At 40.4% G+C, this 27,179-nt stretch overlaps 1 protein-coding gene across 1 annotated transcript in view; it reads right to left on the reverse strand.

Moving 5' to 3' along the window:
* Positions 1 to 15,783: 15,783 nt before the first annotated feature.
* The window catches only part of rbl2 (retinoblastoma-like 2 (p130)), a 38,228-nt gene continuing 26,832 nt past the window's right edge, over positions 15,784 to 27,179 (reverse strand). The window contains exons 17-22 of the mRNA XM_081356329.1: positions 22,410 to 22,586; positions 21,186 to 21,257; positions 21,003 to 21,105; positions 19,383 to 19,597; positions 18,672 to 18,836; positions 15,784 to 18,592 (exon numbers count right to left, since the gene is read on the reverse strand). Coding sequence (XP_081212455.1) covers positions 18,419 to 18,592; positions 18,672 to 18,836; positions 19,383 to 19,597; positions 21,003 to 21,105; positions 21,186 to 21,257; positions 22,410 to 22,586 — 906 coding nt within the window. The 3' untranslated portion in view covers positions 15,784 to 18,418. The remainder of the gene's footprint in view (positions 18,593 to 18,671; positions 18,837 to 19,382; positions 19,598 to 21,002; positions 21,106 to 21,185; positions 21,258 to 22,409; positions 22,587 to 27,179) is intronic.

A 27,179-nucleotide genomic window follows, 5' to 3' on the forward strand; every position in this document is an offset into this window, starting at 1 on the left:
ATATCGGGTTGACAGCCATACTCTTTGCCCTGAGAGAAGCGTGGGTCCCACCCTCCGGTGTCGGTTAGCCTGCCTCTGTCGGGTGGCTCTCAATAAAGCAAATGTTCTTTGCAGGAACGTCGGTACTGGCGGACCAGCTGAGTAGCAGCAGGGACGTCAACCTCTGGCTCCTGTCTGGGAAACAGAGGGGGAGGGAAACCATACTGACATTCAAAAGGAGACATGTCTAGGGAGGAATGGTAAAGGGTGTTATGTGCAAATTAAAGGAGAACTCCGGTCAATTTTAACATTGAGCTCATTTTTTTGTACATTTGGAGTGCTGTCAATACAGAGAACAACGACAAAAATCGGTGTTGCCTACACCGAGTTATTCTATTTTTAAAATTTGCACCCTGTTGACTTCAATGGGGCAAGTACTAAACCTGCTTTTAGCCTCTTAACATCCTTGATGTGTCATTACAAGTGCACAGGTCATGTGAGTGATTCCTTCTGAGTGAACACGAGTGAATCTGACTGCAGTAGATGTGAAAGATATGTATAAAAATGATGTTATTTAAGCCAGCGCAAATACCTGTGTTTACATCCTGTTTTCGGTTGAAGGCCATAGTAATCAATTGCCGAGTTCACGCGCGAGATCATAGGTAACTAAACCTATGCGCGTGAACTCGGCAATTGACTACTTTGGACTTCAACAGAAAACAGGATGTAAACACAGGTATTTGCGCTGGCTTAAATAACATCATTTTTATATTTCTACTGCAGTCAGATTCACTCGTGTTCACTCAGAAGGAATCACTCACATTTTCTGTGCACTTGTAATGACACAAGGATGTTAAGAGGCTAAAAGCAGGTTTAGTACTTGCCCCATTGAAGTCAACAGGGTGCAAATTTTAAAAATAGAATAACTCGGTGTAGGCAACACCGATTTTTGTCGTTGTTCTCTGTATTGACAGCACTCCAAATTTACAAAAAAATGAGCTCAATGTTAAAATTGACCGGAGTTCTCCTTTAAGCCCAGATTAATCGAGAGCTCCATGTGGATTGATTGTTGGCAACCAGGCATCTTAATGTCCTTTCAATGTCTTGATTTACTCTCTCTGCCTGGCCGTTGGACTGGGGGTGGAAGCCAGAAGACAGGCTGATGAAAGATCCGATGAGCCAGCCGAATGCCTTCCGAATGTGAACTATGGACCCCGGTCGGAAACCATATCCTGCGGGATGCCGTGGATCCTGAAAGTATGCCTCATAAACAGTTCTGCTGTTTGATTTGCTGTGGGGAGCTTGGACAAAGGTAAGAGATGGCAAGTCTTTGAAAATCTATCCACCACCACCAGAATTACCATATTTCATTGAGACTGTGGTAAGCCTGTGATGAAGTCCAAGGAAATGTGGGACCAAGGGCGTCTCAGAATAGGAAGTGGGTGCAGCAGGCCTTGAGGGTGGGTCCTAGGCTCCTTATTCTGGGCACAAATGGAGCAAGCAGCGACGAAGGCCCGGATGTCTTTATGCAGTTTAGGCCACCAGAATTTCCTCTGGACAAGCTTACATGTTCTGGTAGTTCCCGGGTGTCCAGAAGGGAGGGAAGCATGAGCCCACTACAAAACCTCAGAACCCAGACAGTTAGGGGCAAAGAGGCGCCCAGGAGGGCCATTACCTGGTCTTGGCTGCTGCAGTTGGGCCCTCTTGACAGCCGTCTCAATATCCCACTGGATGGGGGCCACTACCCTGGAAATGGGGAGAATGGGTCCTGGAACGGACTCCCCCTTTTGTGGCTCAAACTGTCTCAAGAGTGTATCTGGTTTGAGATTCTTGGAACCTGAGCGATAGGAAAGAGTGAAGTTAAATCGGTTAAAAAAGAGGGCCCAATGCGCTTGTCGAGATTTCAACCTCTTCGCCTCCCAGATGCAAGTGATGTTTCTGTGGTCCGTCCATATGAGGAAAGGGCGTTTGGCCCCCTCCAACCAATGCCTCCACTCTTCCAATGCCATTTTAATGGCCAGCAGCTCCCTGTTCCCATTATCATAATTTCATAATTTCAAAGAGTTGGGGTAAGCCGACGAGAGAAAAATGCACATGGGTGAAGCTTGTTATCACTCTTAGTCCTCTGTGATAGGACTGCTCCTACCCCCACATCTGAGGCGTCCACCTCCAAGACAAAGAGCATCTCTGAATCAGAGAGAGTTAGGATTGGGGCAGATTTGAAGAGTCGCTTCAATCTATTGAAGGTTTGGTTAGCTCTGCTGGTCCACACAAATGGTTTGGCCGACTTCTTAGTCAGTGCGGAGAGAGGCTCTGCAACAGAAATGAAGTTTCTAATGAATCTCCTATAAAAATTGGAAAAGCCTAGAAAGCGCTGTACCTGCTTCACTGAAGTTAGATAGAATATGAGTATGTCATCCAGATTAACAAACACAAATATATGCATCTCTCTGAGAGCATTAATAAAGGCCTGGAAGACGGCTGGGGCGTTAACCAGGCCGAATGGCATTACCTGGTATTTGTAGTGGCCCGTCGGAGTGTTGAATGCAGTCTTCCACTCATCTCCCTCACGGATTCTAACTAGATGGTATGCATTACGAAGGTCGAGTTTAGTAAATATAGTGGAACCCTGCAGGATCTCAAAAGCCGTGGTCATGATGGGAAGAGGGTACCGGTTCTTGATGGTAATATGGTTTGAACCTCAGTAGTCTATGCAGGGTCGGAGGCTGCCATCCTTCTTTTCAACAAAGAAAAAAACGGCTCTTGCAGGTGAGGTGGAAGACCGGATGAATCCACTGTTCAGAGCTTCTTTGAGGTATTTGTCCATGGCTAATCTTTCAGGACCAGAGAGAGAGTAGAGCCTTCCATGAGGTGGGCAGGTACCAGGAACCAGTTAAATAGGGCAATCATAAGGTCTATGAGGGGCAGTGAGGCAGCTCTGTCCTTACTGAAGACTTCATAGAGGTCCGCATACTCCGGGGGAACTCTGGATAACTTGGGAAGATGAGCAAGAGACTTGCTTTAGCTGGCTCCATCTTGGGAACAGGGTCTCAGAAACAGAGACAGATCTCCACATGGAGATATCTGGCGAAGGTTCTGGGAATGATTCTAGTAGTTTGGGGGAACAGCAGAAGGTGATGTCTGAGACCCGGTAGTTAGTTCCCCAGGTTCTAACAATCCCTCTGGACCAGTCAACGTGTGGGTCAAGGATTAGAGGGTGCTTAGGAGAATTAATCAAAAAGAACCGTATCTGTTCCTGGTGTTGGCCCACCTTTAGCTGGAGAGGTGGGGTACAATGATTAATCTGTCCTGAACCCAGAGGACTGCCATCAACTGCCGTAATGTTAAGGGGTTTCTGAGGCATCAAAGGCTGAATAGAAAGTCTCTTGGCCATCTCAAAGTCCATAAAACTCCCAGTGGCCGCAGAGTCTACAAAGGCACTAACTTGATGATGTTGAATGCCCTGGGTAATGGTGGCATGGATGGTCAAACCAGAGGTTGCCAAGCAGGGGATGATTCCTATTCTCGCCCGGGGCCCCCTCCTCCTGGACGAGAGTTGGCTTTTCCCGACAACTCAGGACATGCAAAGCGAAAGTGGCCTGGCTTGCCACAGTAGAGACAGCATCTCTCTCTCATCCGTCGGTTGCGTTCAGCTTGGGATATCCTGGTTCCATCCAGCTGCATGGGTTCCTCGGGGGCACTAGGAGACGAAGGCAGTTTAATAGGTCTAGTAGACTCAAGCAATCTTTTCTTCTGCTGTCGCTCCTGTCGGCGTTCCCTGAGACGATGGTCTACCCAGATGGCCACGTCAATGAGGGATTCGATATCAGGCACAGAGTCTCAGAATGCTAACTTGTCCTTGAGCTCAGGAGATAAGGCATGGTGAAAGGTAGCTCTCAGAGCTTGTTGATCCCATCCACTCTCTGTGGCTAGAGTGCGAAACTCAATAGCAAACTCCGCTGCACTCCGGGTACCTTGAGAGAGACTGAGCAAGCGGTGATCTGCATCTCCCCTACTAACTGGATGATGGAAAACTCTCTACATCTCAGAAATGAAGTCTTGACTGTCGGCTGTAAGTGGAGATTTCTGATCCCACAAGGCTGAGGCCCAGTCCAATACCTTGCCAGTGAGAAGTGTAATGATGTAAACCACTCTACTACTTTCAGTGGGAAAGCTGCTGGGCTGGAGATGGAAGGCCAGTGTACACTGGGTAATGAAACCTCTGCATCTCTCAGGACTGCCCTCGAATCACTCAGGGGCTGGTAGTCTGGGCTCTGATGTTAAAGCGACCATAGATCTGGGTGGAAGATCAGGAGGTGGGTCTCGGGATGAGGAGGCTTGAGACTGGTGACTCAGAAGGTGAAGGATCTCTGACAGATCCTGGTCATGCCAAAAGCAGAAGAGCAATGAGCAAGGATGCCTGTTTCTTTCCAAAAATATAATCTTTACTTGAAGAAAAAATATAAAGTACAAAGTTTTTAAGTAAGGATAAAAAGCCAATTTGTTACCATCATTATTACATCCTCGAGAAATATAATATATTAAGCTTTGAAAGCTTCAGTAATTTATGTTTTTTGAAATAAATTTTCAAGTGTATTAATAATTTAGCACCCGAGTCACTTAGTAAATTTATTCAAAAACAGAAAAGCAAAAGAGTTACCAGAAGCAGCACAAATCATAACTGTACAATACCATACTGTAGGACAAGCTTAGCACAGACAGCCTTTTTTGTTAAGAGCTGTAGGCTCTGGAATTTACCATCTGACATTAAGGTCATATCTGACTTGAAAAAGTTCACCTCCAGGATTAAGTTGTGGCTAACCAAAACTGCAACCATTTCTAATTATTGTTGTTGTTCTGGTTGTATGAGTGATTGATAGTGTGTGTATGTGTGTGTGTGTGTGTGTGTGTGTGTGTGTGTGAGTGTGTATGTGTTTTAAGAAATGTGAATGTTTTTTATTTGTATGTATCTGTTTTATAATGTACTTAGAAATGCCCAACCAGGGACAGGAGTTGAAAATTAGTATTAGCTATAAACTCTATATGCTGCGCATCTGTTACAGGCTTTGTATTGCATAGGCGTAATTTGCGGGTGGGACGGGTGGGACGGGTGGGACATGTCCCCACCACTTTTTGCTAAGGTCGATATTGTCCCCACCACTTTTGAAACATCTCACGGCACAAATGTACCAATACAAATAAATAAAACATCTCCAGTTAACTAGCAGAGCATTCATTTAGTTCGTTTGTAAGAGGCGATCTAGCGCTGAAATGTGTTGTTTTTGAAATCAAGTGATCCAAGTGCTCGTTGTCGCTGTGATCAGTGGCGCGGATACTGTGTTCTTTTGTGGCTCACGCACAGTCTTCACTCGGACGCACGCTTCAATCCGTTGTGGAGACTCTCCGTTCGTTCCGGTGAAATTACAAAACAAAATGCTTACAAACGTATGCTTGCCTGATATACAACCACTGATAAACATAATCGGTTTTAATGAGAAAAAAAAAAAACCTATACGAGTGTGGATTAGAACCCACAACCTCTGACACGCTTGGCAAAAGTTCTATCACTGGACCATTTCAACACACATATTAATAATGGATTTACCCACATCAACATATATCAAACCTCATTAAACGACAAATTAAACCCATGCACTATTTCAATCGATTGCTGGACATCGTAATGTTATTGTACATACATCGATTTATGATTTAGTGTTCATAAATCCCCCTGTTTTTTTTTTTAAAACCCATCCAACCCACTTTTTAAAACAAAGTTACGCCACTGATTGTAACTATGTTTGACTGTATGGTCCCTGTTAAATAAATAGATAAATAATAAACAAGGAAAACCGAGCTTCCATAAAACAGTGAAACAAAATAGACAAAAGGGTCAAACGGTATAATAAAGAACAAACTTAACTTGCAAACTGATCACAGAGCACTGAAACACAGAATACATAGGCTCAAGACTGAACACAAAGGCAGGGAACAAACGGACTTATCAAGGGCTAGACACAGGTGAAGGGTATGAGGGTTAACGAGCAGAGTGCTGAACAAGGTTAGGGACGTTGGTGCCATCTGCAGGAGTGGAGAGAACAGGGCTCAGAGTATGGCCGTTTCTCAATATGCGTTCTTGTCTGTACTTGCGTTCTTGTGGACTTGTGAAACGTCATCAGTCGCTGCCCAAGTACCGTCCCAAATCCCGGAAGTGTTCTTGACGCCCATTTTACCGAGGATGCATAGGTTGGTAACTTGTGTGAACTTGACGCCAGATATATCCCAGCATTCATTTCGGCATTCGAGGAACGAGAGGTCAATACAGCAAGTCGTTTTTCTACAATTTCGTACGCTATTTCATCACTAAATTCACTTCTGAGAACATTTGATGCGAGAAATCAACTGTGTAGATTTCAAATATTGGCATTTTTCGAAAATTTATGACGAATCGAAAATGCGCTCAAACGTTTTCCGAAGTGAGAATCTCCAGCGTTGGTAGCTTTATTGTTATGAATATACATTACATAGTGTACAGTTGTAGAGTAATCCCTTGAGCTGAGGGTAGGCTTAGGCGATAAAGCCTGGCTGTTATCGTCAATAATTCTCGTTATGTTTGGGTACTGCAGACGGCATCTGTGCAGGGGTATTATTGCGTAATACCAGCAAGAACACATCGTCTCAAACTGTCAGCAGCGTTCTGTGTGCTCGTCACCTTGTGAGTTCATTCTTCCAAGAACAACTAGCAAGAGCATTCTTCCCAAGAACACAAGTCCGTTCTTTGCATTCTTGGTTTTGAGAAACACCCTATAAGTGCCATCTGTAGGCCTGGAGGGAGCATGGCATAGAAGACTCAAGCAGAGCATCCCCTAGTGGTCAGGAGGGGAACAGCAACCCAAAGATGAGATCTTTACATTTACTTAGCCCTTAGCACCAGAGAAACAAGCACACAGCCATCTTTTTTGCGGTAACATTTCTATGGCATTGCTGTCAAAGTAAAGTGGATTTATTTCTCAGGAGCATTGTAATGTTTGAAAAGGGGCGTTGTTCATAAGCTTGCGATTCAGTTCTGATCTTGATTCAATATCGATTCATTTGGCTAAATATCAGGTACAGTAGGGTCACATGTTAATTTTTCTCAAGGAAATTGACAACACATTTTTATAATAACATTTTTTTAATGATATAAGTGCGAAAATACAATAAATATGCAATTTAGTGCATATATTTTTTTAAAAATATCCTCTCTAGATTTAATTTTTCTAGCTAACTAACATGCTATATGGTCCTTGAATGGCTTTATGTGACACATTTTTCAGAAGTTGTTTTATTTATGTCTTTACACGGTTGAAACACTCATTGAACGATTACATGAGACATGATACATTTCAGTAAGCTGTTCTGTATCTTCAAACAGCACGGGGCCGAGAGCTGTGGGAAAGGAGCGAGGCCGGTGACACGAGTGCTAATGAGAGTTACCTGCGCGCCACACTGGTCTTGAGTCTCACGGAAGGAGATCCAGAAGGATAAAAGGAGGAGGGATGACAGTGTAAGAGGAGAGAGGCGGTCGTCCATGAGGGGCTGCCGCTTCACTTTCGTTTTGTTGTTTGTTTATTTTGATATTAAAGTTTAGTTGAATGTTTGCCAGTTCCCGCCTCCTTCTTCCCTGAACTTTAAACCTTGTTGCACTTCTGATGTTCACTGTTTATTTGGTGCTGTAACTAGTAAAGAGGAAGACAGATGGGTTCACATGACAGCGATCTGTCACGTCACATTAAAAAGCACCAAAACAGTAGTTTTGTAATAAAATTTACAGAATTTGAAAGCTGAGACTTTGTTTCATATTAAAAGTAACCTGCTCTGTCAAGACTGTCGGTGTCAGTGTCCTCTTTGCTCGGCAATGTTTTTTTCTGCGTGAGAAAACAGATTTTGTGGCGTGAGAGCATAAGAAAAATGTCAATTGCGTGAGTCTCACACTGAATGCGTGAGAGTTGGCAGCTCTTAAATGAGCAGGTAAGGGGCGGAGCTACATAAGGTCTGCAATAATAAACATACTGGATATACTCGCTCACTGCCATTCATTACTATCCATTTTTAGAAATTCTGCACTGTAATTTAATCAACTTATTCTCATTTTCATTTTAATTCTCATTCATTTTGCATTTCAGCTCTTATTTTTTGATATTAAAGAGCCAAATTGCAAAATATTCCCCGTGACAGGTTTGAGAAGCACTGGTCTACCCAACTAAGGAATAGCTGCATTTACACCATGTTGTAATTACCGTAATTTCGAGATGACAACGGAGCTGTTCAGGTCCTCGGACTGGGAATTATGCATTTCTATGGCAATTTGCAAGACTATCATCACCTAAATGAATCTGCAGTAGGAGCTCTCAGAAATTTCAAGCTGTAATTACCAGCTCAATGAGGAAGTGAATGCTTTTTACAAGTTGAAATCTCGTAATTACGGTAATTTCAACATGGAGTGAACGCACCCAATGTTCTCAGAAGTTTGACTAATGTTCTGGCAAGCTTCTCTCGAAGTTATGAACAAACAGTAGAACGATACTTCAAAGTTGTCTGATCTTCAATAATCTAAAATAATTCTCAAAGTGTTAGCATAAAAACATTATACATTGTTCATGGTATACATTATTTCAGTGAAGATTTTTTAAATGTGACTACTTGTTTTAGAATGTTTCGATAACATTCAAAAGTAACATTCCCATTTTTTTGCAAAACAATTAAATGGAATGAACATTAATATTCACATACCAAGAAAACATTTTTTTTAAACATTTACAAAATGTTTTGAACATTCAGAGAACATTCAGAAATAACATTTTCATAAGTTGATGGGAACATTAGCAAAACATTCTTAAAAACATATTTTTGTTAGCTGGGTAATGTATATATGCCTAGTTCTGTCATGAAACTCTAGATGGCACCGGTTGATGTGTCCTTAATGCAGCTGATTATATTTACAGCATTAACTACTTGGCACAAGCTGATTGGCTCATGTCACATCTGCAGCCAATGAGCTTGCTGCTCAAGAAATGGCAGGTTACCATTCACTGCAATAGGAGTTTGCAGCGTCCTTTCAGAGTTTGTCTATAACCCTCCACCTTCCCCAGCTCCACCTGTATAGATCTGCTCTGGGTAATTGATGTATGCTATTTGTGCAGCAGCAGCATGACTTACTTAGGATTTCACTTTTCTAACTTTAGTGAGTCTGTAATGTTGCTGTTTGAGCATAAACAACATCTGCAAAGTTATGACGCTCAAAGTTCAAAGCAAAGGGAGATATTTTATTGTTAAAAAATTTAAGAACTACAACAAACTGCTGGTAGGGACTACACGACATTATGTAAAATGTACATAAACCCCGCCCCCGGGAACGCGATTTATAGATTATCATGACAGAATATGCCAATCAATGCCTAGAAGATAACTACACATGAGCTACATAAATTCATCAACTAACCATTCAGTAATGTCCTGTTGCTTCTCTATGTTGTCACTTCTTAGTGAGTCTCTCCATCATTGTCTGACTCCGGTTTTAACATAAAGGCTAAAAGTCTTAGAAATTTTCAGTGCATGTCTGTGTGAGGTAAAATTAGCAGCAGCTTATTTGTATTTAAAGGGACAGTCACAAAAACTGTGCATTTTTGCTAACCCTGAAAAAGTGACAATTTTAACATGCTATATAAAAATATCTATGGGGTATTTTGAGCTAAAACTTCACATACACACTCTGGGGACATCAGAGACTTATTTTACATCTTCTGAAAAGGGCATTATACCACCCCTTTCAATAGACCAAACTAATCAAAGAAATGAACATCAGGTGTAAGCTAATCAATCAGTAACCAAGGAGACAAACTGAGAGAAACAGAAAACAGTGCAAAAACTCATAGTAACACAAATAAAGATAACACATATAAGAACCCTGACAAATGTTTCCTTTAAGTTTTGTCCCTCATTTTAAGCATTTTTTTTTATTTTTTTTATTTTTCTCAATAAACGTACACTTTTTTATTTTTATTTTTATCAATATGCTGTGTTATATCCATTGCTATTTATTTGTGCATTTACGTGTTCTTCTTATTTTTCATTCTGCACACTTTCCTATTCCAAGTTTTACATGAGTTTCAATGTGTGCATTGATGCCTGTCACTGTTATTTTGTGTTTTTCTTTCATCTTGTTTTCCTCTCTTCCTCAACATCCTGTGAAGATGTCACTTAGACAGTTCACAAAGCATCTGATGAAAGATTGAATAATATGTTCATTTTCACAGTGTTAAAAGACAAGAGAAATACATTCATCCTGAAACACTCTTTTTTTAGCACATTATTTCGGTAAAGAAAACAAGATTTGTAACAGCAACAGCATACATTTTTTTTTATATATATATATATATATGTTAACTATTTTTGTCTTGGAAAACAAATGAGATATATTATATATATTATCAAATTGAGACCATATTGTCTCAATCGTCTTTTCCTTCTCAGATTGTTTTCCTGAGAAAAAGGATCTATTTTCACTAAGGATTCAGGGATCTCTTACGCTCATTTTTGCCAGACACCAAAGTCACTGTAAAAAAAACATTTTCACGATTTGTTAATCACAAATCAACTAAGGTAATTAATGTGGGTCAGATAACATAGGCTACTATTTTGAGTTTCTGTTGATTAAACCAAAATCCTTCTTTGTATTAACTCAAATTTTTTATTTCAATGAACTCAAAATGTTAAGGCAACCATTAGGCTACTTACTTTTTTAAGTTAAACCAAACATTTCTCACCAATTCCCACAAAATCAACTGACCTGATATAGTCTCCACGTTGATTTTATTGCTCTGTATGTCAACAAGTGTCTCATTTGTGCCTGTTTTTATTGCTCTTTGGGGAATTTAACAAACTGTGAACATTTGAGCTATGAAATTTTCCTCACTGTTTTTATTTTTATTTTATCGCTTTCAATCGCTCACCAAAGGGTAAATGTCCCAAGTTTGATCAAGGCCAAATATCCCATGGAAATGGTTTTATGGATGGCCTTGGAGATGAATGAAACTTGCAAGGTTTGCTCTGTTCATTTTTGTTTTTACGAGAGCAAATTTCGATGTTTCTCCATCACTGACGGGTATTGTCTGACATCTGCATAAACGCGGCGCATATTTATGATGTGTCAGCTGTGTTTGTTTGCTGGACCTCACGGCATGTTAAATCCAGACCCTAAAGCTGCCAGCGCCGAGCTGAGACTTCAGGATTGACAAGTGTGTGAGTGACAGAACGAATATTTCTTCAGGAATATCAGCGTCAATGGATTACTTAAAAACAATCCCATGTTTTTACTGCCTCGATGTTTCCACGCGACACACTCCGTTTCGATCCTAAAGAATGAGAGCTTGTATAAATAAGAATAAAACCTTTAAAACTTAATATGCTTGTGTGTTTTTTGAGAAAGTTTTTATAAACAGTTGCGGACTTTCTCAGGTCAAACTGGCCAGAAAAGGAATTGAAAGAGCTCAAGTCAGTTATTGATAGCCTGCATGACAATCTTTATATGACATATTTTGAGTTTTATCCAAAAATATGGAAATGTTTTACAGTGAGACAGACCGACTGATATCCCAAAACATCTCACGATTCATCAAATGTGTTTCTGATGTACTGATGTGTGTGCCATCTAAAATGATGTCACTTCCTCTAAAGGATGATGTCATTGCAGAACTGGCTTTTGTCAGAACAGATACAAGATGAAAAGAAGGGACTCCGGATTCATTCAAATGTATCCTAATTTTAGTTAACATGTTTCTGTAAAAAAAAAAAAAAAAAAAAAAAAAAAAAAAAATTATAAAATGTGTTAGGCATTAAAATGTAAATTATGTAAATTATTTAATATCTGTTTTTTTTGTTTGTTTTTTTACAATCGATGTTCACTTCATAGTGATCACAAACACAGCTTAATATAATTCTGGTCTTTTAAAGAAAAGTGAGAATATTTTATCCAATATACACTAAAAAGTTTGGGTTATTATTTTCTTTTTGTTGAAAAATATTAATCATTTTATTCAACAAGATTAAAATGCCAGTAAAGACATTTATAATGTTATAAAAAAAATTACTGTTTTAAATAAATTCTGTTCTTATGAAATTTCTGTTCATCCAATAATCCTGAATTATTTCTGAAAGATCATGAGACACTGAAGACTGGAGTAATGATCACAGGAATAAATGACATTTTACAACATATTCACATAGAAGAAAGCTATCTTAAATTGTAATAATATTTCACAATATTACTGTTTTAAACTGTATTTTTGAACAAATAAATGCAGCTTTGGTGAGCAGAAAAAAATTACAAAATCTTACTGATCCCAAACTTTTTAAATGGTAAAGACATATGCGATGTAGTGAGAATGACCCACACGTGTTTCTTATTTTCATTTTTACATATGCATTTGTGTGCCTTATGACTGAACCATTTAACCTGTGGTTACATGCTTTTATGTTAATCCAACCCAATGAGATTCAGACCCAGATCCTATTTAGGGGTCTATAATGATCAAATGCAACAAAACAAGCATCCCAGGCTCTTCTGAAGCAGTGTTGAGACGCTGAATGAGCAGCATGTGGTCATATTTCAGACGGTGAGATCACACACTGACTCACGGCCTCCGTCTTTCACTGAGACTCAGAAGCAGAAGTGCTGAGAGACTCACACACATTTCCCAGAAGCTCTGAATCATTTCCACAATGATGATGATGATGGAGGTCAAATCAACACAGGTGTCCTTCAGCCATTGTATCCCTCCTTTAGACAATGTCTTGATGGTTAATCACTTATAATAGGAGACTGCATAAATTCTCCCTGGATGACTAACAAACAGACTTTTACAGCATAACTCCATATACAGTAAACACAACATAATTCCATGTAAGAACAATATCAGATGTGCAAGGATGAATGCTGTCCATGAGCTTTTTGCATTTAACTTGGGTTTACGTGTTTTTTTAAGGCCAGGTTAAGGCCACTTTTCACCTTGGGTGATGTTTCATATCTGTTTTCTGAGCGTATATTTTTATTTATTTAGTTTAAATAAGTATGCTTTATTTAGTTACAGGATTTAAATAATTTTTATTAAAAAAAGAAAAAAAGTTAAATAACCGCAGATGTACATTTGCAGTCACTCTGAGCACTGATTGATTGGACTAACCCACGGATGATTATTCTTGCGTTATTCTGCAACAACCAATCAAACACTGCTTTAACGCTTTCTTCATTAAATATTCATGAGCTTTGTATAGTCGCAGAAACTTAAAAGCGCGTGTTCGTCAGTGGAAAAACGGCTAATATGTGGAATGGTGGCGGTAGAAACGCAAACTGGAAGTATGAAGGGCTCAAGCCTTAATTAATTAGTTAATCAATTTATTTTTCTACATTTACATAGACAGGAAGTCAAGACACGTCGCGTGCTGTGATTGATTGCAGTCTAAAACACTTGAACAAAGTAACACAAGGAAAGCTGGTGATTCGCAAACATTCTTGTTCTCAAACGTTAGTTGAGTAACTTGTATCCCTCAGATGTGAGTGGGGTTTCGATATTAAATCCATACAGCAGTTTTATGAGTAATGCTGACTCATGTAAGATGATTCAGGTTGTCTGGCTCCAGCTCACTGCTGGTTATTGTGTGATTTGTATTATCACTTAAGTGTGCTTTAGATATTAAACCCCTGCGGTATTTGATCCCTCAAGACAGACTGTCTGCTTCACATGCTTTTGAAGTTTGTTGGTGACACATGTGGCATCAGTGAGTCCACCCTTCTGCCCTATTTGGGGCATAAAATACAAGAGCATAGCACATTGCTGATTTTCATATTGTAAATTTCATGTTTAACAGCACCACTTGAACAACGTTTTACTTTAATTCCCCTTGTAGTCAATATTTATATCACAATAACTCATCTTTGATCACCAATATGACATATTTAAATGTTTTTTCCTGTGAAATAAAAAATCCTTCATGCTAAAAGTAGCTTGAATGCAACTCTAAGCCCTTGCTTCATTTAGTATGCGCGGATCTATGAATATGCTAATTAGCCCCGCCTCCACTCACTCACAGCAGCTCAGTGATCCACTCTGTCAACTTACTGAGGTAAACGCACATGTATCGCTCTTTACAATGTCGGACACATCACGCTAATTAATATGATTAGCCTTTTGCTTGACTATGTTAAAAATCAGCTAATAACGTGTTGCTAATGTTACATGAACCATATTCCCGTTCGCCATCTCAGTCTGCCTTCTAACAATCATCAGAAACGCTTTGAACAACTCATAACATCATTGGAGAAAGGCATGTAGGTCATCATAACATCGTAATAAACATCATACACACGCTATATTGCTAACTCTGCTTCATAGTTAATTATATGCTAGTTCGCTGTTGATTGGTTAGTCAGAAACACCAGCGATTTCAAAGCGTGTTTTTGAGACTGTCTTTGGTTCACTGCAGTTTTAAGGAGGAAATACTCAGCAATGGTGTCGACTTATGAATTTACACATGGTTTGTGTTAAAGCATATTAAAAACACCACATAGACACATAAACAACATTAAAAACTCAATTTTCACCACAGGGGGACTTTAATTTGTCAATTTTTGTCCCTTTTCAGTCTTTATGAGATGATGAGAAAACTCACCTGTTGTGCTGCTACAACTGATTTAGATTTAGAAAATAAATGCATTTGCTATATTTAGGCCTAATGTACATGACTACATATCTATAGAAAATATCATGAATTACACCAAAGTTTGATTACACTAGAAGCATCTGCAAAAGTCATGAAGGCCTTTCACAGGCCTATGTGTGAAAGGAGAGTACACTCATAATAAGATGAGTGCCCCATCTGCTGGTTAAAGTGTGTTATACAATGACACCAAATAACCACTTGTTTCCCCAACTTTCAAGGCCAATATTGCAGAATTGGATAAGTGCAAATTTATAGTCATTTAACATATTTGAAAGCCATAATGTTCAAAACTGAATAAGCAAACGATCTGTTTATTAATTAGGCTATTAATGACAAATTTCATAATATGATCAATCATTTTAACAACTTTTAAATACGAATAATAAAATAAAAATGAATTCAATGAATTTTCCATGTGAATTTGTCATAATGAGTCTTTAAGTAGGGAGGAGACTGTCGTTCTGATTATCAGATGCTTTAGCTTCTTTTGGCTCTATTATCGTTGGGAAAATAATAAGTGGTACATTTTTTATTCAACATACTTGTTTATTTAATCTCACTGGCACTGTGTTGTTATTAATAACAAAAAGTAAAACTACTGAAAATATATTCTAGAATTGAAATAAAGCTGATGTAAAATATAAATATTAGATAATATTTATATATAAAATATAAATATTAGATAAAACTTGGCCTTGGCAACTAAAAGTTAGTAAACTAAAAATAAAATGACTAATATATATATATATATATATATATATATATATATCTATATATATATATATATATAATATATATATATATATAGATATATATATATATATATATATATATTATATAATGACAAAAACTCATAAAAATGAATAAAACTTAAACTAAAATTAAAATGTAAAAATAAAAGCTAATTGAAAGTATGAATATATTCTATGACACTACACTTGTAATGACATATTTATGTAATAGTCAAATTCCCGAATACCGTTACAGACTGGATCACTGGTGGAAACTAGAATACAACTTGAGGTCTTTTTTAATTATTATTTTATTAATGTTGGATCATAATTTAATGCTGGGCTGCTGTGTTAGAGATTATCAGGAAAGACAAAAGGTTCAGGAGAAAAGGCACTTGCAACAAACACACATCTTTTTTTTTTTTTTCAGAAATGAGGGAAGGAAACATTTTCTTCTGTTTACAAGCATAAACTACTAAAAAAAATCATTTCAGAACTGAAAGGGAAATAAGAGTTTAACACATCTAACACATGCAGAGAACAAAATAAATAGGACGTCACCATCTACTATTAACACGACTGTTACCTGATGATGTTATTCGTCTAAGGTTAGAAAAATAGCATAAATATATAAACCAGCAATACAAACATACAAGACAGCAAAACCACAGACACATAGAGTGCACATACATCTCTTGACACTATACATTATAAAACTCTTTATGAAAAATAACTCTTTATAAAACACACACGATAAACTCAGAGCAAGATTTGCAAACAAATCCATTGTTAAGTGCTTCAAATCTCCTTCAGTCGTATGACACATCCGAGCATTTTTAAGCAGAGTCTAGTCTACAAAATACTCTTTTAGCTTTAAAAATATCTGAGCTGAATGTCATTGGTTGATCGTGGCTGATCATTTTCATTGTGATTAATTACATTATTTTTAGCCAATTTGTAGATGAAAATTGGCTTTACTGTAAATGAATATTTCACCCAAAAATAAAAGTGTCATGTTTCTACACCCACATGTTGTTCTAATCACATAATTACATTCTTTGAACAAAGAATTTGATCTTTTGATGAATCTTCACACAGCTGTTTTCTAAAGGATTATGTTTTTCATGACATGCAGATATTGTGGCCGTGAATTAAGAATGATTTCTGATTATTATTATTAATTCATTCCTCATTTTAGCTTTATGTCGAACGTCACCTGAGCCTCATTGCATCTGCTTGTTGGAGAGAACTGACGGCAATATCTATGGACTTTTAAGGTCATTTACTAACATATTGATCTTTATTATTGGGTGTAATAATGTAAAAGATAAACATTATTTTCCACATACTGCACATTATTGCATCTCCTCTGTTCCCAGTCTGTCTGAAACGCACTGATTTCAACAAAGCCCCTCCTCCCAAAAAGCTCAGAGTGCTCTGATTGGCCAGCTGACCCTGTGCGTTGTGATTGGCCAAACACCTCGAGCCCGTGTCGGAAATGTAACGCCTCTTACCTTCTAAAAACTGTAAACACACAATATTTCGTCAGTTTTACAGTGTCAGTTCGAGACCGTGTCGGATTCTGAAAATGCGGATGATCAAGTCATTCGATCGGAAGGGACTTTGCGAGCATGACTTGAGTCAGTACTCTTAGTATATAGCCTGTGTTGTACTCTCTCAGATTCAGGAAGCTGTCCTCTGTATAATGTGCTGTGCACAAGCAATGGGGCGTTTACACTAAACACTGAGAAGTTCTTATGCGTTTTGTCTGTTCATTAACTTGACAGCAGCATTAGAGGGGCCTGAGGACACAAACTTTTGAAAACGACACCGTTATCGTCTCTGTGTAAATGACAAAAACATGTATTTGTGTAAACGGTGACGTCATGCGCATGCGTAACACATGTTCAGTCTATAGACGCGTAGTGTTTCTTTACAAAGTGACATCGCCAACTACTGGCCTGGCATGCACAAAAAAGTGTCTTTCGTGTCCAAACACACACAACGTCAACACTATTCACTGAAGCCTCGTCTTCTTTCTTTGCGTATGCCTTTGGGCGGGCATTATGCTAATATTTCACATTGTGACGTGGACGTAATATGGACTTCGATCGAGGCGTTTTAGGCGGGTCTGCAGCCGATACATCACACACTAAAGCAAAATGAAAACATTAAAAAGCATCGTATGACCCCTTTAATGTCCAAATGTTACTGAGAAAAATAAAAGCGTTTAGATGTCAATGTGTATATGCGATGGACATCGGTTATGCTCATCTTTGCTCGCTCCTTTGAAGGCATCTTGTGTAAAATAGCTCTATATTTAACAAAGCACACACAAAAGACCTGGAGTCTCATTTATAAAACTGTGCGTAGGATCCTTACTAAAAGTGTACGTGCGCCAGAACCCGCGCAAAATTCACTTTATAAATCCCAGTCAGCGGAAGATTGTGCGACATGCGTCTCCACTGGGAAGTGGCGTACGGCTCTTTCAGGGCCTGTTTTGTGCGACGCATCGGTTATAAATGAGGCCCCTGAACCGGAAGTGATGCGACCTGCTTTACAGAATACAGAAGTTTGTTGTAGTTCGTAGTTATCACTGAACTAAATTAAAACGAGGAAAAAAATGAGTACAACATGGCCGCGATTAACCTAAAACAAGGGAATGAATGAATTGAAAGTGAGCATGAATTAATAAGTCATGGGAATGAATTATAAATTCAATGCCACAGTATCTACTATTTTCTCTTGCATGTCATATGCGAGGCTCAATAGGATATTCCAGAGTTGTTTGGTAAAATAAAAATAAATGTTGTGTTTCACATAAAAAGTAGCGAAACAGATTGAGTGATTTTTTTACTGTTGTTGTTTTGGTGTGAAGTGAACTATTCCTTTAAAGATAAACAGCATGTGTGAGTGTCTTTGGGTGAATGAACCTGTGTGTGTGAGACGGATCAGTGTGAGGAGCTGCGGTCGTTGGCCACGTCCTGCAGGCGTCGGAGCAGCGCCGTCTGGTTCTCCTGGCACAGCCGCTTGGCGGGCGACTGATGCTCCTCCTCCAGGCCGATGCTGCGCTTCTTGGTGGGCGTCTCGCCCGTGCGGATCATCACGTTGATCTCGCGCAGCCGCTGTGAGATAAAGGGATAAAGTGTTTAAGTTTGATGAAACTGAACAGGAAGCGTTTTAACAGGGCTGTTCTGTTCTTACGTTAGACGGACTGGAGCTGACGCAGTAGAAGATCTTGTCTCGTGGAGAAATCGCGCTGCCGGTCTTGTGTGGAGAGATGTAGATGGAGTGATTGTGGGACAGGAGGACCCGGCGAGGAGAGCCAATGCGGAGAGAGGGATACGGACAGAGGGGAGGAGCTTCAGCCTGCACACACACACACACACACACACACACACACACACACACACACACACACACACACACACACACACACACACACACACACACACACACACACACACACACAACTGCAGTTATACAACTAGATTTATATATTCTCTTATATATTAGGGCCAAGCAGCAAACAGATGTTTTGTTTCTGAAGGAATACATGTTTTGAGCGAATCAATCGGGTAACCCAATGAATCAATAGCCCAGTCATGAAGGGGCTGTTTACACCTGGGCACTTCATGTGTTTTCTGTGGTCTGATAGCTATCCGATCGTGAAGAGACTAGGTGTAAACAGCCCCATTTACTGCCACCTACTGGCAGTTTTAGATTCTTATTTACAGTATAATTTCATCAAAAATAAATCATATTTTGGCGATAGTCTGCCCAAAAATGAAGATTCTGTTTATTTACATTTATTCACCCTCATGTTGTTTAAAACCTGTGTGACCAGATTATCAAGATAGTTGATTTAGACTCAGACTTTAGGCCACAGTAATACACTAGACAGGCGATAGTTACCCCATTTTTCGGTGAGTTGCTGGAGTAACGCAGAGCAAACGGTTTGATCTGTTTGATGTAGACGTGGTTGTAGAAGCGTATGAGGTCTCCCCTGTCCTCGTCCTGCTCCTGGGGGCCGCCGGGGGCCCGGGTCGGGGTGGAGGGGGCGCTGCTGGGCTGGGGAATGGGGAGTGTGCTGCTGGAGCGCATGGACACCGGACTGCTCTCACCGCTGGCTGTACAGCAGAACAACAGGACATCGCTTTTAACAAGTCAAGTCAAGTCATCTTCATTTATATAGCGCTTTTAACAATGTAGATTGTTTCAAAGCAGCTTTACAGAGATAAATGTATAGACAATCACAATCAATTCAAAATCTGCACACGATTTGAGCATTTCTAGGTCTGTCTGGATGTAGCCTGTCAGCAGTGTCGTTGTACTCCAGTCCGGACAAGACCAGAATCAGACTCAAGTCCCAGTCCAAGACCATATTTTCTATGACTAGTGGAGACTGGAGACCAGCTCAGGCTGAGTCCAAATGGTCCTGAAATTGAGGTTTTGGACTCAAACGCGCCGCGAGATTGACTTTTTGGTCGCTGTCCAAGTCCAAGTCCGGTCTTGTTCAGACTTGAGTACAACAACACTGCATGTATGCCTATGAAACAGTCATAACTTAATGTTTTCAAACTAAAACCTTGTTGTATCTGATCAATAACTACTATATTTCCCACCTTTTTAGTCATTAAAATCTTGAAAAAAATTCTATGAAATGAATTTTTTTTACATGAACTACAAAAAAAAAAAAAAAAAAAAAAAAAACAGAGTGATGCAAGAGAAAAATGTATGGGATATGAAAATATTCCATACAGGCCATATAAGTGTATTATGATATGAGTATTACCAGAACAACCTTGAAACCATGATTTCTCAAATTTATGAAATCAACAGATACATTTTCTAACAAAAAGAAAAAAAAATCTAGATTATTCTGGAATGTTTTCAAAACAATAATTACATCTTACTTGCATTCATTTTCACTTTCTTATGAAAATTATAATTTTTTCATGCTTCAATGGTTTATTAACAGGTTTGCATATTCAAAAATTAAATCCCACAACTGTGTGTGAGATAAGGGAAAGAGGGTACATTTATTTTTTTACAAGTATTTTTTAGTAAAATAAAATAAAATCAAAACATCATGCATGACATCGTGTCTAAAGCCTCAGTTGATAAAAATGTATTGATAAAATTGGTCAAAATGGATTGAACACAAAAGGTGTAACTTTTTTTTTTAAATGGTTATATCTTTTATTATTATTTAGTATTTAAAAAAATAAATAAAAAAATAAATTATACTCTTGGCTTATTTGCAAAGTTTGATTGCTGTACTAAAAGCATTTTTTCATGTATTTCTGAAAACCGACCAGAATGCATCATGAGGGTTTGAGGGATCAAATACAGAATGAAACATCTGGACACATTCACTGAGAACGAACGGCACCGCTGATAGTGGTGTTTATCTGCACACTGTGCTAAAACAAGCGGCCACATCATGCAATTCTGTGGGCTTGTAAATTACAGTATGACCAAAATAGCTGAGCGGACTGACACATGACATGTCCCGTGTCAAACACGTGTTACCTTGCTCTTGTCCTCCTTCAGTGGGCGAGCACTGTCTGTGGCTGTTCTCACTGTTTCCTGAGTGACGTCGTTTCCTCCCAGAGATCAACACACTCCTGTACACCTGCGATACCATTGTCATCTTCATTAATACAATTATCATCTTTACCACTGATTCTCCACACGGACTGAGGTTACACTCACACTGCTGCTGGCCTGAGGCTGAGATCTGTAGCACTTCATGATGTTCTGAAAGGACTTGTCTTCCTTCGTCACCTGAACAATGGACACAACGGATGAAGAGACCATGCTGTACCCAAACCTCCCTCCCCACACCACATACACCATTTGATGAAACAAAGCTACACAAATTACTTCAAGAAATCGCAAGGATTGTGAGCTTATCAACATTTGACCGCCCGTTTTTCCATATCAATGCCTTAATGTGAACGACAGCAAAACTATTCATAACAGAGGAAATGTCTCAGTCTTAAAGGTACAGTAGCAAAAACAGTCAATATAATTTGAACATACTCTACACAAGAATCTGCATACACACATTTCTGGCTATGCCATTTTGATTTCACACATCAATTCTCTCTAAAGTGTGTCAACGAACAAGTCTTTCACAAATCGACAAGAACACTGTTGCACTGCAGTGGACATGAGCATAGACTGCTTTTCTCTTGCACAAACAGCTACTTTGTGAAAAAAGTGCACTTTAGCATGCTTTTAAAAAAGTAATTTTAATGGAAAATTAAGAGCAAAATGAATTTAATGTTTTGGACACTTAATTGCAATTAAAATACATTCTAGTTTACATTTATATTAAATGCAAGTAGTTTCGAGTGTTTTTTGACCCACTTATGTAGGACTTGAGTACATCTTTACATGCAATTTCATAATTACTTAATTTTCTTACATTTCTGCCAAATGTACTGACAAGATTTTATAGTAAACTACAATATACTTTAATGAAATTTCTATTGAAACGTGTATGTCATGTATTTAAATATATAACTGCACAATTGTAATGATGAAGTTGCAGTTTAGTGCGAACCCAAATGCAATGACTGGACAAACATTATTTGTCCTGAGACTTCAACAGAAGATACAGTATACAGTATGTGTCATGTGTTGAGTGTGTTTTGATTCATGTTTGTATTTCTGTCCTAGTGTTTTGCTGTCAGTGTGTTAATTAGTTCTGTCTTCCTCGTCCCCTGCCTGTCTGTGTCCATGGCTACTGATCGAGTAAGTTGATGGTTAATATGTACATTTTGTATTTTTTAGACCACTTCTATGGATTGCAATCAGGGTGTGAAGAGAGTTTCAACCAGTATAAGAAAAAGTGTTTATGAAAAGCATTGCCTACTGTACCTTTGATGACATACACGTAGATAACATTTGTACGATAAATGATGAACACACCTTAGTCATGACGTAGACGGCGCACATGAGGAGCTGGTCCAGATGTCGGTCCATCATCAGGTCAGTGCAGTGCACTAGTGAATACTCGAAACACGTCCAGATCTTCCTGCGCAGATCTGCGCTGATGTCCAGTTTAGCACACAGGTCTCTGAGACGCACACTAGCGAGGTGATATACCTGATGGGGGAAAGGGGCATTATTTCTGACTGAATGATGTCTAATTGTTTGAATGATTAACCTTGTAAAGCCTAATATATGAAATAATAGTAAAATAGAAATAAATAATAGAAAAAATCTTTTTGAAATGGAACAGTTTATTGAACCTTTAGGGCCAGATTTACTAAACAGCTCCAAAAAAGCACAGATGGGTGTGGAAAGTTATGTGTTTGATCTACTGATGACGAAAATGTATAATGTAACGCAATTCAATGATAAAAAAATATGTATGAATAATCAAGGATATGTACAGTTGCTTCAGTCCAGTAAGTGTTCATCTGGAAATATTATTAACAATATTGGGTTTCACTTTATTTTGATGGTTCTGTTGACTATAAGTGACGTTGCACCTACATGTTTACTATCTCTCATTAGAGTATTGGAAGGGTTAGGGTTAGAAGAATAAGTTGAATGTATTTGCAAAGTTACTTATAGTCGGTAGAATGTCTGGAGGAGCATCACAATAAAGAGTTAGCAGATATTGAACAGACAGTCTACTAATCCTCTATTGACTGATAGTTGACATGTATTTGCAAAGTTACTTATAGTCAACAGAATTTTTTAAAATGGACCATCAAATAAAGTGTTACCCAATATTGTAACATTATGGTCTGGTTTTGTTCTCACTGTGTTGCCTGCCTGTTTTCTCTAGTTAGTTTCCTTGGTTGTTAATAGTTCTACACACCGGTTCAGTTCTCATCAGTTTCAGTTCCCTCAGTTCACATGGTCTTACGTTTACACAACAGCGATATGCTTAAAACGTCTCAGGTTACGACTGTAACCTATGTTCCCTGAGAACAGGGAACGAGACACTACGTCAGAATGACGCTATGGGGAACGCCTCAGGCGTGACAGGTGTCTGAAATAAATATCAACTCTCGTCAATTATGTTGACCGGCGACAGCCCGTGAATCATCAGCTTGATTGATTAACGCGCAACCTGGATGTATAAAGGGAAGCCTTGCATACATGACAACATCCTATCGTCTGAAGGGACTGTTGCAGGCAGGCCCCGAGGCATGGCAGGAAGACGTAGTGTCTCGTTCCCTGTTCTCAGGGAACATAGGTTACAGTCGTAACCTGAGACGTTCCCTTTCGAAAGGGAACTCTACACTACGTCAGAATGACGCTATGGGGAACGATATACCAACGCCACCATGCTGAGGGGAGTGCATGCCCAAAGGCAGTGACAACTGTCCGAACCAGTAATTCAGAAAACACTGGAACCACTCACCCTTAGGTCACATCGGGCTGTCAGTGACAGCACTCCCTACCGGTCATCACCCAAGCTAATGAACCAAGAAACCGCCAGAACATAGTTAATGGGGGGTATATCTGGGCCAGCTCAAAGGCTTAGGACCACAGCTTCCAAAAGAAGGGGTCCCTTCTAGGGAGTGTGGCTAGGGGGCCCAGGGGACTCCCAGCCAGTCACTATTCAGGGGAGCGTGCCACCTGAAATACCACCAGGCAGGCCTGACCTGGTGTCACTACATAAGACACTAGAGTCTGGCCACTTCCTGTCTGTCTGAAGACAGAGCCTCTGGACACTTGCCTAAAGAAGGCATCCAACCCGAGGGACTGCAAAACAGGCAGTGAACCACTCGGCCCGGATCTCAGAGACGGGAAACCCTGGAGAGTATGACTCAGCATAGAGTCTCTCTACTCGATCCATGGATCTACCCAGTGTTTGTGTTTCCAAAACACTGAGGAGGCCTGAGAGGGCCTAAAAAGGAGCTACCTCCAGGAAGGCCTAGTAGGACCTCTAACCTGGCGACCACAACATGGGGGAGCTTATAATATATGGAAGCTCAAATACAGGAAGGCCTGTGTGAGGCCTGTGACCTGCCAACCACAGCATGTGGGAGCTCAAATACAACCACAGTATGTGGGAACTCATATTCAGGAAGGCCTTGTGAGGCCTCTGACCTGCTAACCACACTATGTGGGAGCTCAATCATAACCACAGCATGTGGGAACTCCTATCAGGAAGGCCGGGGAGGCCTCTAACCTGGTGACCACAGCATGTGGGAGCTCCTATCAGGAAGGCCGGTTAGGCCTCTAGCCCGGCGACCACATCATGTGGGAGCTCATATCAGGAAGGCCGGTGAGGCCTCTAACCTGGCGACCACAGGATGTGGGAGCTCACTTTAGAAAGGGAATAAAGCTTATAGCGCACACCCTTACCATAAAAAATAGAAAGTACATGAAAGAAAGTGCATGTACTTAGCCATTCTGAACCCAAGAAGGCCTGATAAGGCCTCTAACCTGGCAACCACAGCATGTGGGAGCTCATACTCGAGAAGGCCGGTGAGGCCTGTAACACGGTGACCACAATGTGTGGGAGCTCATCAGAATGTGAAAGTTAACTAGAGAAAGGCGTCTGTCGTAATAAAGTGACGACAGGTCGCATCTAGAGTGGGACCCGAGGTAAACCCAGGGTCTGATCCACATAGGAAGGGACAGAAGCGATACGCGCATGACCCTTACCAAAGAAAAACGGATTTAGAAAGTACACAAGACATAAGTCGTGTGACTTACCAAAAGCATGGACAAAAACGTACGGAACGTATGTACCAAAAAGGAATGAAGTAAAGGTTGCCCGTACTTCATCACTCTAAAAACACAGAATGTGTGAGCCCACATTCGGGAAGGCCGGATGAGGCCTGTAACCTGACATGTAAAAGCTCAAACCCAGGAAGGCCTGGTGAGGCCTGTAACCAGGGAACCACCGTACATGGGAACCTATAATCAGGAAAGCCAGAAGAAGCCTGCAACCTGATAGACACAATACGTGGGAGTTCTCATTCAGTAAGGCCTGGAGAGGCCTGCTGACATGAAAGAACTCATAACCAGGAAGGCCGCAGAGGCCTAAAGCCTGGTGACCACTAATTGTGGGAGGTTAAAACTCAGGAAGGCCGGTGAGGCCTGTGACCTAACGACCACAGCACGTGGGAGCTCATAGGATGGCCTGGAGAGGCCTCAACCTGATAACCACAATATGTGGGAGCTCCTATTCAAGAAGGCCTGGTGAGGCCTAAAACTTGATAACCACAGAATGTGGGAGCTCATATTCAACCACAGTATGTGAGAGCTATACTCAGGAAGGCCTAGTGAGGCCTATGACCTGATAACCACAGTATGTGGGAGCTCATATTCAAGAAGGCCTAGTGAGGCCTATAACTTGATAACCACAGAATGTGGGAGCTCATATTCAACCACAGTAAGTGAGAGCTATACTCAGGAAGGCCTAGTGAGGCCTATGACCTGATAACCACAGTATGTGGGAGCTGATATTCAAGAAGGCCTGGTGAGGCCTATAACTTGATACTCACAGTAAGTGGGAGCTCATATTCAGCCAAAATATGTGGAAACTCATTCAGGAAGGCCTGGTGAGGCCTCTAACCTGATAACCACAGAATGTGGAGGCTCATATTCAAGAAGGCCTGGTGAGGCCTAAAACTTGATAACCACAGAATGTGGGAGCTCACATTCAACCACAGTATGTGAGAGCTATACTCAGGAAGGCCTAGTGAGGCCTATGACCTGATAACCACAGTATGTGGGAGCTCATATTCAAGAAGGCCTGGTGAGGCCTATAACTTGATACCCACAGTAAGTGGGAGCTCATATTCAACCAAAATATGTGGAAGCTCTCATCCAGGAAGGCCTGGTGAGGCCTCTGACCTGATAACCACAGAATGTGGGGGCTCATATTCAAGAAGGCCTGGTGAGGCCTAAAACTTGATAACCACAGAATGTGGGAGCTCATATTCAACCACAGTATGTGAGAGCTATACTCAGGAAGGCCTAGTGAGGCCTATGACCTGATAACCACAGTATGTGGGAGCTCATATTCAAGAAGGCCTAGTGAGGCCTATAACTTGATAACCACAGTATGTGGGAGCTCATATCCAAGAAGGCCTGGTAAGGCCTAAAACTTGATAACCACAGTAAGTGGAAGCTCACAGTATGTAGGAGCTCACATTCAGGAAGGCCGGCGAGGCCTGTAACCGGACATGTGAAGGCTCCTAACCAAGAAGGCCTGGTGAGGCCTATAACCTGGCGACTACAGTATGTGGGAGCTCATATACAACCACAGTATGTGGGAGCTCATACTCAGGAAGGCCTGGTGAGGCCTCTGACCTGATAACCACAGAATGTGGGAGCTCATAACCCGGAAGGCCAGATGAAGCCTGTAACCTGATGACCACAGTATGTAGGAGCTCACATTCAGGAAGGCCGGCGAGGCCTGAAACCTGACATGTGAAAAACTCCTAGCCAAGAAGGCCTGGTGAGGCCTATAACCTGGCGACTACAGTATGTGGGAGCTCATATACAACCACAGTATGTGGGAGCTCACACTCAGGAAGGCCTAGTGAGGCCTCTGACCTGATAACCACAGAATGTGGGAGCTCATAACCAGGAAGGCCAGATGAGGCCTGTAACCTGACGACCACAGTATGTAGGAGCTCACCTTCAGGAAGGCCGGTGAGGCCTGTAACCTGACATGTGGAGGCTCGTAACCAGGAAGACCTGGTGAGGCCTATCACCTGG

The sequence above is a fragment of the Scardinius erythrophthalmus genome (genome assembly GCF_964197995.2).
Source record: "Scardinius erythrophthalmus genome assembly, chromosome: 24".
Lineage (NCBI taxonomy): Eukaryota > Metazoa > Chordata > Actinopteri > Cypriniformes > Leuciscidae > Scardinius > Scardinius erythrophthalmus.